We start from the raw sequence: 12,758 nt of genomic DNA, 5'->3' as shown, positions 1-12,758 counted from the left end.
TGCCTCGGGCATGGATGTGTGTGATGTCCTTAGGTTAGTTAGGTTTAAGTACTTCTAAGTTCTAGGGGACTGATGACCTCAGCAATTAAGTCCCATAGTGCTCAAAGCCATTTCTTTTTAACCTCAATAAGCTCGTCTGCAGATCCATGCTTACTGCAACTATTTTGCTTCCATTATCAGATAGTTCCACCGTATTAGTTTTCACTTTTAATTTTAATAAACACTGTAGATCAGACCCCATCTAAGCTCCAGAGACGAAACCAAATTCCCATGTACATCTGACGTTCGACATTTCTTAATACCAATCCCACACTTCAGTACGGTGTTTGTACATGCACGTACATTCGCAAGCTACTTTTGTGACACTCAGTACCATGAAACACATTTTTCCATATACTTATTGAGGTAGGCCTCTGCTATTTCGTATCACACTTGCATATCTGTACGTAGAGTGCACTCGTTTTTGCAGCCGGAAAATCACGGAAGGAAATCGGAGGCTCTGTTGGCGACCGTTATGGGTTCTGGCCTTGAGTCGTGACAGCACTCAGACTGCGGGTCAGCGACTCGAACGGCCCAAATGATGACCGCGCGACTACGGCATGACAGGGAAGATTTTAGGGGACGGTGGCTTCTCGGAACTCGTGAATAGGAGGACCATCCTTGGCGTCTGTATCAGCAGAATATGTGAAGCACTACTCGAGTTCGCGAAGCCTAATTGGCCACACGTTGGCGTCGAAGGCCAGAGTCGTTGTAGATATGCCCGCCGCAGACGCAGGCAGTAGAGGGGCAACACCCCGTGTGTGCTCTTGGGCAGCGTGACGTCGCACGACGCGACCGTCCTATAAAAGGCCGGCTGCTGCCCGTGGTCAGACACAGTCCGCAACATGAGGTGCCTGCCACAGATCGCTCTCGCAGCGACGCTCTGCGTCCTCCTGCTCTCCTGGACGGGTAAGACATCCCACAGCGCGCATTTATCACCTGTTTGACGTCTGTCGCAGATATTTTTGGTAGATGTGAAAAGATACCCATTCACAGGAGCCTGTAGAACAATGTTTTGCCGGCCGCGGTTGTCTCGCGGTTCTAGGCGCGCAGTCCGGAACCGTGCGACTGCAACGGTCGCAGGTTCGAATCCTGCCTCGGGCATGGATGTGTGTGATGTCCTTACGTTTAAGTAGTTCTAAGTTCTAGGGGACTAATGACACAGCAGTTGAGTCCCATAGTGCTCAGAGCCATTTGAACCATTTTTTGAACAATGTTTCGTGTCAGTCACATTGTGTCCAAGCCTGCTTCTAAGACTCCTATGTCCATTAACGCAAATGATCAGAAATAAAATTTATTAATAGTCTATTTCATAGTTTGTTCCACAGATACTACTAATTTGTTCAAAGAAGTTATTTTTCTGCATGACAGTATTTTTACTTGAAATCTCTCTCTCTCTCTCACACACACACACACACACACACACACACACACACATATATATATATATAAACCTTCCCGTCTCCTCTATACCTCTTTTGTTAATGATAACCTTCCCTTTTACAATAACCTATGTAACCTTTCCTTGGAATTTCTATCTCTTGCTTAATAATAACAAATGAAATCTTCCCTTTGAAATTTATTCCCTTTCTCAATCTTCGCATACAAATTTAATTGCTGCTTATCATAAGTGATTTTCTGATTATTTCGCCGAAACATAGAATGTGTCGTCGTCGTGCCCCTGAGTCGTTACCTGTAATAACCCGAAACTGTTCCTTACCTTTTTTACTGTTACTGGATCGCCATCTGACTGCTACATCGAACTGCGACATGAATATACTTACTCTGGTTTAATGTATTCTATTAACTGCTGGTGGGCTGTCATAATAAGTGGCTGTATTTATTACCAAAGCTGACGTTATTGTTTAATAGCAAAGCTAACCGTTATTCTTTAATTAATTTGACTGAAGTTACGTAATTCATAGTTACATTTTTTCTTGACAACAATAAAATTTGCAAAGTTTTACGATGATGGTTTTTGGGATGGATTACAATCAGTAATGCAACATTACTGGCAAAAATTAATGATATTCTGAAAACGTTTCTTCAAATACGGTAATGAAATGATCTGACAAACGTTCAATTCTGACTTACTTTTTACAATAATCTTACAACTAGCATTGCGCAAACACACCTTCAGTAGTCTTGAGTTTCTCAAATCACAGCTGGTGGCTTGAAGGAACACTGCTCCTCTCAACCTCTCGCTTCAGACCTGCCACCGACTCACTTCACACACATCTCGCTTACTACTGACTTGCTACGAACGCTAAAGTGCGGCCTCTCCTGCCAACAATGCTTTCTGGTGCAGACAATCCCTGCTACCATTACAAAATGTATCAATACGCGATCTTTCCCTCTCTTTTCTTAAAATGTAACCGTACGCGGTTTCTCCCGCCCTTTTTAATATTATATCAATAATACTTTGGTGCAGATACTCCCTGCTACCACAATTATTTCCAACATGAAAAATATTAATTATTCTTACTCAATCTTATTAGTAAAATATAAACATATTTCATAAATTGTGGTTTGACAATAGACAATAGAAATATACACGTCTTTCAATATATAAACACTATTTAGTTTTGACGTAACGTTTCACAAAAGTATCCCACAAAGAGGCTACAATTGAAAGGCAAAGCAGCCGCAGTCGGCCATTGCAATGTAAACACTGCCGACTACAACTCTCATGCCATACTCCGTAGTTATATGAATCCTTCCGATTGTTTACTTGTTTCACAAAAGACGTTCACTTAAACTCAGTAAACCCGTTGTAAGTTAACACATAGTTCCACTTCGAGAATCGTAACTAAACATGTGTCTAGATCGTATAAAATAGGTCTAAGACAAAAACTCAGCGTAGGCTTATCTACTTGCTGCATATAACGGTGGAGCCCGGAGAGAGTGCTCTATATGGCCGTGATTACTCTGCTGCAGCCAATTCCAGGCGCCTTACCTTGCATTTACAGCTGCTGAGGGTAAAAGTGGTCCTATCACGCTTCCTTGGGCGACGCCGAATCGTATTCCGATCAGAACTGAACTTCTAATTATGTACATTCTTATTTTGTCAAAATGATTTCCCTCATATATTTGGATTCCATATTTAAGTGTCATACGCTGATTTATTCTTTGCACATTGAGCTCTGCGTACGCTAGATTCTCCTTGAGATTTGAGATCAGGATTAAAAACATATAACTACCATTGTTATAGGATTTTTTCCTTTCGTAGATTCAGTTTCATGACAGAGCTTAGTTCCCCTTCAGTTAACGTTTATTACTGCCGCCAGTTTTCAGACAATGAGAGGGAAATTGGTTGACGTCGAACATCGAACCTCGTAAGCTTTGTTTCGTGAAATTGACAAGGCAGGAGACAGGATTAGAGTTTAATTTTCCGTCGCCGATAACCTCTGTAGAGACAGAGTCAGACTCAGCTTAGGGTAGGATAGGGAACGCAATCGGCCATGCCTATTCCAGGAAATCAGCCTTAATCGATTTACAAAAAACAAAAAGAAGCTTAACTCTGGATTGTTGGAAAGGCGTTTGGAATCCTTTCGAATACGAGACCAGTGTACCAGCGCTGTGCATCCCGAAATTGTTGTTTGTTGTGTTGCTGGGATACAGATGGAGAAACAGTCCAGTGTTTGCCTGGAATACAAAGAGGAAACGCTTATAAATCATATTTATGTTTCCCGGCGTTCGAGATCACCTTTTGTTAACCTGAAGTTCAGGTTCTATACTGATGTTCATGTCACAAGCTAGAGTTCAACTTGTTGCCCACCACGAGCATTTAGACCAACAGTATCCGATCTTAGTATTAACTATCAATAGAGTTCGTGTCTGATGCAAAGGATGTAGTTGTTTTTAGTTGTTATTCTTAGGTTGAATAAAAAGTTGTTAACTAATCTGGAAATGCATTAGGTTACGATATGGCATACCTCAGTTGTGTACAGTTTAAGAGACTCACTAAAAAAATTATTCTTAGACATTCCCATCTCTATTTTCAAACGACAATTACCGGCTTCTCTCCTAAATTAGAAAGACATCCGTCCCTGATTTCGGAAGTACCCGTTACTTCGTTAGAAACAATTAGTCTCATTTCCCACAAGACTTTTCCATATCGTTTGCTAGTGTTGTCAACATGCCTTTCTCTTTCTAGTAAGAATGGAGTAGAAAACGTTGTATCTCATTATTGTAATCTGTCTCATATTTCAATTATATCATATTTTAAATTGTTACTATTATTATTAAATTTCTGGAACAATAATGCAAAAAGATTGGTATATGTGTAGCTTTGGAGTGATGTTAGAGAGTGTATTAAGGTTTTAAACTGATCACGTCAAATAAATACTAACTAAAATCGGCGTTTGCCACTACACCAGTCGCACATTTTCGCAGTGTCAGAACATCCGTCAAATGTAAGGTCGTACATCTAAAGTGATCTGTCAGTTAACAGTGTCGTACGTAGAGTCATTATTGAATCTGTGATCGCAAGGGAATCTCGTGTAGTCCCTTCTTTGCCAATGCAGGCGGAACTTTGCTACGTGTCCAAAAAGAGTTATCTGCACTGGACACAACGTGATTAAAATCACTTCTACATGGTAAATAAGTAATCTAAGAAATATCTTAATGTAGCATTTTGTCACGAATAGGATCTTTTTAGCGTGTATTAATTTTCTGCTATTCCGATGGAGGTGTCAGCAAACAGAATGTCATGAAGTATTCTGAAAAGTGACTCGTCTTTCTGTGGCCCACGGATCAGCAAAGAGAGAAGAAACGAAATATTTTAGACGTAAATCAAGCCATTTTAAACTAATAATCTAAATTAAGATGACGAGTGTAGTACATATTTTCATTGCCCATTGCTTAATAGAGATAGGATGGAAATTTTGTGTTTGTCATGCAGAAACGTCAGTGAACGGTTCAGTTCTCAGAGAATCAACAGAATTAACATCCTGTAGAACTATGAGGAAACATTACCATAAGCTTAGCCCACAATAATCTGAGTAATGAAATAAAGTTAAGTGATACTGAATACATATATGGATATCACTTTGATTTATTAAATCAAATTGATTCTGTTTATGACGTGACAAGAACGTTAGCAGTTTGATTAAGCTTTTACCTATTTTATGTTTCATGAAAAGGAATATATTTACTTCGGCGTCTCACCAAAACGGAGAAGAATACTCAAGGCGAGTACGTGGTTCGCTGAAGTACAAATACACACAGTCCGACAACTGTACGGTAAGACAAGGAAAACAGTTTAAGGACTTCAGCAAGGGTGTGACCATTCACCCCTTTGTGTGTTTCTGTGCGTGATTGAATTTGTGGATCTGCGTTCGCCAGCACCATTCCGTATGAGGGACTGGGTTGCTATGGTGTGTTAAAAAGGAAGATGTTAGTGGGTTGCTTTGAATTCAGGAAACCAATTGATAGTTGTCAAAAAAGTTAAACAGTACTTAACTTAATAATTGATTTACAGTATTTGTTTCTCGACAGTTTAGCAACAATTAGAACAGCGTTATGTTTCTCTGCGAGTAAATGAAATAGCGCCATTTCAGTCTCAGACTACTTTTTATGTTCTTAATTTGGGTATCAAATCTGAACAACATCTCCAGTTCTTATACTTCCCAACATTATAGTCGTTAGTACAATAACTTTCATCACCATATAACAAATGAAATCTTCTAGATGCTGCACCGACGCCGGACGCCAATGAAGAAGCGGTAAAGATTCACGAAGACCCAGCTGCTCTTCAGACTGCAGAAGGTAAGCTTAAAAGCCAACGGTAAATGTGTGTACACACTATCTAGATTACACTTACAACTCTTTTTACAGATACATGTGTTACTAATCTCTACATCCCTCTCTTGGAATCAGATATTCTACAGCATATCTTCTCCTGAACATTTCATTGCTCTTATCATTTCTTGGATGGGAGATAAACTGAATTCTCCTATAATTTGTTTCACATTACGTCTCATGAATTTATATGAGAAGGGCATATACTTCTTTGGAGTCTCGCCAATTCCTGTTATATAAAATCTTCTTCTAACAAAACAGTATTCTATGTGAATAGAAGCAATATTTTCTGTATATGTCCTCAGGAATCCTTGAAACTACGCAATATATTATTCTGAAAATGATTGAAGGTAGACATATTAATAATTTGTTGATGGATATGTTTAGTTTCTTTATTAATGTGTCGATATTACCTCCCTACAAGCCACATACTGTTCCGCAATAACTCTTTAAGGACGTTACACTGTCTATACTTTCACAAATAAATTCATAAAATTTTGTCAGCATGAGAAGGAAGGATTCAGGATTCACACTCATAGCAGTGGAAGTTCAAAAACATAATAAAACAACTTTTTTACATGTGAAATTTCATCCTTTTTTTTACTTCATATTGGCTGAATTTGCTGCTGTAGGTCCCCTTTCTTCATAAGTAAGAGAGATAATTCGATGAATTTTGCACAGCATACAAACCAAACTTAGAGCTGTATGTTTAAAAACGAATAACTACATGTTTACAAATTATTAGAAGAAATTGGTAACTGATACTGTACGAAAAGCAGAGCTGTGTATGTTGCAGGGAAAACAAGCCATGTGTCAGGCATTATTTCTATAATAAATTAAATAATACTCAATTGTACCGATCATCACAAACTGAACGAGACAATTACTGAATGACTGAATAAAATATGGAAGCCAAGCAGTCTGGAGTACCACCCATAAATACCACGAATTTGTTATTTCTGTCTGGGAGATCGGACAATATTGTGCCAGAAGAAACTTAAAAACTGTTCCAACCTGCGGGTTTGATCAAGGTTTTTTAGAGGTATCTGCCATTTTTAAGGAAAATATTGGAACTGGAAATACCCTCCTGTTTATTCTCAACTAAGAACACCTTCGGTGCCTCTATCAGCTAGCATGGCATTTGGCTGAAGACAAGGGAGGTCTAAAAATAAAAAGGATGTTAAAAATTCCTTGCTACCCCTTTGGAGTATATAGTATTGAGTGGGACCGCAGAGATTGCTTTGTAGTGTGCCTCATCCACTCTAGGTATAATGTCTATTTCGAACCTATGTTCTCATAGCAGACCTCCCCTAGAAACGTTACCATCCACGGGGTAACCACGAAACGGCAACCAATATTATTTATATGACAGCTTCTTTTCTCTAAGTCCGATCCTTCGAGGAATACCAACCAGAGTGAAAATGCGGTGAAGTATTGTGCTGGTGTGTTGCGCAGTGTCTCTAGTATTCTGTCGATCGCACTTTTCAGCTCTGAGCGCACAGAGAGCACATAAAGATGTCTAGAACTACTGAGTTCCCCACCAAGTGTGAAGCGCGTGCTGTCACTCGGTTTCTTCGTGCTGACGGGTTCCACCTGATTTCAGGCAGTCCACAAAACGTAAAGGTCATTACTGTGAGCGAAGTATGGCAGTGGTGCAGGAACTTTGAAGCAGGACGTAGAGACGTTCATGTTGCAGGCAGTCAGAGATGGAAGTGAGTGTCAAGCGATGGTCATGTTCAGCGAGTGGATCGTCTGGAAAGAGCAGTTCAGAACAAGCTAAGAGGAATTTTGTCATCAGGCATTGTCGTTCATCACGAAAATGCTCGTCTGCATACTGCAGTTGCAACAAAGACGTTCTTGCAGCGATTTCGACGGACAGTGTTTGATCAACCACCATAGAGCCCGGAATTGGCCGCTATTGATTTTAATCTCTTTGCCCACACAAACCACAGGCTATAAGGCTAGCATTTTGGCACAGACAACGAGCTGCATATCGGCGTGGGGAATTGACAAAAAGCACAGGCGGCTACCTTCTATGGCGAGGGTACTGGAAAGATAATACAAAGCTCCGACAAATGTCTAAGTCGGAGCGGCTAATATGTACAGAAGAAGATGGAAGGTGTAGCTGAATATTGCAAATAAAACATTTGTGAGTTTCACTGTGGTTTCCATTTCGCGACCTAAAGGACTTCAGAAAGAAAAGAAAGCCCTCGTAAATTAATGACGATGGGTGCATGGATCTCTATGAAATGAATCCAGTGGTTCGGCAGATGAAACAATTTGGTTCACGAAGACCATTCCAGGACTCAAATGCCTATGATGTATATGTGCGGACTGAAGAGATGAAACAAAATTTGTACCAAGACCAGGATTAGAGGCCAGGCCTCCTGCCCACAAGGCAGATGGGCTAACAACTACGCCACCCTGCCACATAGGTTTTGCACTCCATGGACTACCCTAGCTAACCTCCCTCCTCAGTCAAAATTCCCATTCACGCCTCAACCCGATTGGTATTCCCCCTAAGCTCGAACAACATTGCACAGGCTCTCCAACTGCATTGGAACAGTTTTTGATGTAGCTGAGCAACACTCATACAATAAAACTTTCTGGCAGATTAAAACTGTGTGATGGATCGAAAGTCAAAATCGGGACCTTTGCCTTTTCGCGGGCAAGTGCTCTACCATCTGCGCTACCGAAGCACAACTCACGCCCCGTCCTCACAGCCTTACCTCTGCCAGTACCTCATCTCCTACTTTCCAGTAGCTCTTCGCAGGAGAGCTTCTGTGAAATTTGGAAAGTAGGAGACGAGGCACTGGCGGAAGTAAGGCTATGAGGGCGGGGTGTGAGTCGTGCTTGGATAGCTCAGATGGTAGAGCACTTGCCCACCCACCGACGTCTCTGGCACACATACTACCTCCGATGTCACATATCGGCCGTTTCTTTTTGGAATTAAGTTACATATGCACCGAGCTCCCCAGGACCAGAAGACGACCACCTGCGATATCTACCGCCTTCTCCGAAAGTCTCCACCCCGCAACCCCATCGAAACACGTCACCCCCAGGTTTCATGGCCTACAGTTTGGAAAACGATCCACCAGCCCAATAACACCACTGGCATCACCGCAACGTGGTACCTTCTCGTCAGCGGCAAGTATACTACAAGACAGAAACTGCATCGCATCGTGCTGGTGGACTCATCTCTGTGCCTCAAGTGCAATGTGGATGATATAGATTTACATCGTTTTGAGTGTGGGCCAGCAGCAGCTGTCTGGACCCTCGTACAGAAGATTGTGGCTTTCTACCTCAGAGTACCACCACATCACATTTCTCCTACCACAATGATACATCCCGACACGACCTACTCCCCATCGGCTAAGTGGCACGCCATCACATGGCTGTCAACTACCTCTTCCGGGACGACATCGTCGATCCGGTGGACTTTTGGACACGCCTCCAAGTACATCACCACACCCTTCGCCGACATCGACACTATCGGGGTACTTTCGCGAACTATTTACAGAGTATTTTCGCCAACCCGCCTCCAAGCTGGAATCTCAACGAACCGTGCCATCCGAGACGATCCCACGTTCCCCTTTCAATGGTCAATGATAGAATGCACTTTGATCTGATCGCGCGCCAAAGTGGAGCATGTCGCGGAAAGTATTCCTAATTTATTTCACTCCTCTTTTCCCCTCCGCTTCTAATTTTTTTCCCTTACACGTGTTTATCCTTTTCTTCCTCCTGTGCTTCCACGTAAAAGTAACATAAAAAGAATGTTGGGTTGCTGCTGATGGTGAAACTGTATACTCATATACGTTAACTAAAAAAAAGAAAAACAACAAAAAGAATGTTTGTGAAAATTTAGCTACTTATTTATGTTTTACGTTTTCAAGTGATATTGTGTTATTTTATGAAGAACGTCGTTTTTTATTTTCATATACTAGAGGTTTTTATTTTTTTCTCATTACCTGCAAATTTGTTTATGTAATAGGTGTTAGTTCTCTTCGTAAAAAAAAATCAAAAAAATCAGCCTACCCTCCGTTGCAGAGTGAAAATCTCATTCTGCATTCATACAATATTTTTTTAATGAACACACCGCTATTTCACTCTATTGTTGTTTATTTAATTACAACCAAGCTTTCGACCATTTATGGCATTTTCAAGAAAGATGGCCAATTTTTAGCTTGATGTCCTACAATATATGTTAATGACATAAACTCAGTCATTTGAAAGTGGCATAAAACATCGAAACCTGGGTCATAATTAAATAAACAATACAGTCAAATGGCGGGTGTTCATATATTCGAACAGTGCCGACCTTGGTACAAATTCCCATTCGCCGCTCTGCATACGTACACAAAAAATTCGAGGATTGCTTTATGATCTGTTCATGAATTTTTTTCCCAGTTTTTGTTTCTTTTACTCTCAGTAGTGCTTTGTGTACGTAAATCATAGTGTTGTTCGCGCTTGCACCTGTAACAGGATGAGTTCAATTTACAGGTAAGATAACGGCAAGGTCAAAGGAACAAATCTTCACAGAGTTTGAAGTTCAAAGTAACTTTCTGGGGCATTCACAGTGATTTATAGCGCACACATTTAACGGTATTGATGACACGATTACCCCGCGCAGGTGAAGCAGCAGCACGTGTGAAGCGCGGAGGCGGCGGCTGTAACGTTTGCGGAGGCGGCGGCCACGGGGGCGGCCACGGAGGCGGCCACGGGATCGGCCACGGGGGCGGCCACCACGGGGGCGGCGGCTTTGGGGGCGGTCTCAGCGGCAGCCACTCCCAGAGTAGCTCGCAGGCCTCCAGCTCCAGCTCCAGCGGCAGCTTTGGGGGCGGCTTTGGCGGCGGCAAGTTGTGAGTAACAGCACCCACAGTTCCTGCACCTAATACTATTGCACAAACGAAACGGACGTGTTGAACAAAACCGTACTCACAGGAAGGTACAATCGGAGTGGTTTTATTTGCCTTCCATAGAAATCTTTCTCACTCCTGTAAATGGTCAATTTTTAACACATTCGCTTTTACCGCTTGTAAGTATTTGTCATTGAATAGCCATCAGATAACGTAACATACTGAAGAAGAACTGTGAGGGACGCAAGCAGAATATCATTTACTCTAAATTTATTCACATTTATTAATCAACCACAATCCTCTTTTTCGGTACTTGGAGCACTTAGCCACCTTTGTGTTTTACGTGCGACATGTCTTCGGACTGATCATGTGGGAATGAAGTCACAAAAAGGCCACGTAATGATGACTGTAACTATTGAAAACAGTAGTGGCAGTTTTAATTTAAAAAACTGCGAATATGCTTGAGAAATAAAGGTTAACAGACACACAATTTGATAACTACAGTAGCTCTGGCCATTTAATGACAGTTACCTGTTGGTTACAATTAAATTACAGCTATTCACAAAGGTCCATTGCGAACTGTAAGTACCGTATGGCAAATATTATAATGCGTTAATGAGGAACGGATTTACGATAGAAAAATTATTTTCATCATTGGCAACTGGCGATGTTAGTGCTAGAAAGACGTACACAAATTTCAGTATGTAATAGATTAGGAATGGGACATGGGCAGAAAAGGCCAAACAAGTGAGAAGGGCATAATTTTGATTTTATTATTAACCTCCACTTACACAATTCGTCCCCTATGAGCAAAGCAGATGTCTGCGAGACGTTGTACAGTACCAGGTATGCACTTGGTGGCTAAACTTGGAATTAATTTTTTTGCAGCATAAATCGGTTCCATACTGCACTAGCATATTTACCAAGTTTGGCTGCCATTCGGTAGTTAAGGCCTACACTGGACATCCAAGAATAGCTCAATTTTAATTTTAACCACCATGACTGAATAGCACATTCTATGTTCTGAGTATTATCGTGTTACTTTATACTGCTTTATAGAGGTAAAGAGTGAAAGAACAACAATCAAAGATGACGGTTGCTCCTTATTTTATATTGTGACGCAAGAATATGCATTTTCGTCCAACTTGATAGGACAAATCCTATGTTGGGACACCAATCCATATATTAGTCTGTTACAAAGGCATTGCCAAAGTACTCTTGTATACTATATGCTAAGCAACTGCAACTACCACAGAAATTAAGCTAGAATCCTGTGGTATTAAAGTATTCTCCAAAAATAGTAAGCGATAACTCTAAATACATTGATAACTTACAGTATACGTAAAACTTAAGGTGCTAGGTTCATAACACATAAGCCACATACCTACATTACATTTTTGGATACTTATACATTTTTGAATGAAGCGTGGACGCGTAGCAACGACCGAAACGTCAATCATGCACTTTCAGTAGTGCTAATGCAGATAGGACTGTGTTATCTGATAGATCTTGTAGGACATAAAAAATTATACAGTTACATAATGTGCTCCACATTTAGTTATAGTAATGTATTCGAAGGAACTGAAAGGAAAAATAAAGTAACCTAAATCATTAAGCATATATTCATCGGACGGTATAGATTTGAAAAAAAAAAAAAAACTGAATGATATGTATTTCCTTTCTTTGTTTCAGTGGCCATGGAAAGTGATAAGTCTGGACGTGATCGCTTGCCTCTTTTGTTTAATGGTGCCGTTGTAACCTGTAACAAATAAACTACTATCTTAACATTAATGAATCCTGTTTTATTCTTCCCCGATTCTATAAGGTAGGAAAACCGCATTCTCGCTAAAGACACTTAGTTTAACAAGCATTCAGGAAATAGTCATCTACAAGGTAAATCAGCGAAGGGGTCGATGATATGAAATCCAAGAAGAACGCTTCGTGTACGTTCTGCAACAAAGAAGCTACACAGTATGTGAAACACCCGAGCCGGCCGCGGTGGTCTCGCGGTTCTAGGCGCGCAGTCCGGAACCGTGCGACTGCTACGGTCGCAGGTTCGAA

The 12,758-nt window shown here is 41.0% G+C and overlaps 1 protein-coding gene across 1 annotated transcript; it reads left to right on the top strand.

The window, feature by feature from the left end:
* Positions 1 to 839: 839 nt before the first annotated feature.
* LOC126280557 (keratin, type I cytoskeletal 10-like) lies at positions 840 to 12,488 on the top strand. Its single transcript, XM_049979776.1, has 4 exons — positions 840 to 948; positions 5,731 to 5,808; positions 10,472 to 10,700; positions 12,390 to 12,488. The coding sequence occupies exons 1-4, from the start codon at positions 885 to 887 to the stop codon at positions 12,403 to 12,405; spliced, it is 387 nt and encodes a 128-aa protein (XP_049835733.1). The 5' UTR covers positions 840 to 884; the 3' UTR covers positions 12,406 to 12,488.
* Positions 12,489 to 12,758: the final 270 nt, after the last annotated feature.

This window comes from Schistocerca gregaria, chromosome 1 (genome assembly GCF_023897955.1).
Source record: "Schistocerca gregaria isolate iqSchGreg1 chromosome 1, iqSchGreg1.2, whole genome shotgun sequence".
NCBI lineage: Eukaryota > Metazoa > Arthropoda > Insecta > Orthoptera > Acrididae > Schistocerca > Schistocerca gregaria.
The sequence above is the reverse complement of the archived record's forward strand: the minus strand, read 5'-3'. Positions and strand labels throughout refer to the sequence as shown.

Bases quoted from the DNA above. Each gene is read 5' to 3' on its own strand.
- LOC126280557 (XM_049979776.1), top strand. From the start codon at position 885: ATGAGGTGCCTGCCACAGATCGCTCTCGCAGCGACGCTCTGCGTCCTC. The intron at 949-5,730 runs GTAAGACATCCC...GAAATCTTCTAG, and splicing joins CCTCCTGCTCTCCTGGACGG to ATGCTGCACCGACGCCGGAC. The intron at 5,809-10,471 runs GTAAGCTTAAAA...TACCCCGCGCAG, and splicing joins TGCTCTTCAGACTGCAGAAG to GTGAAGCAGCAGCACGTGTG.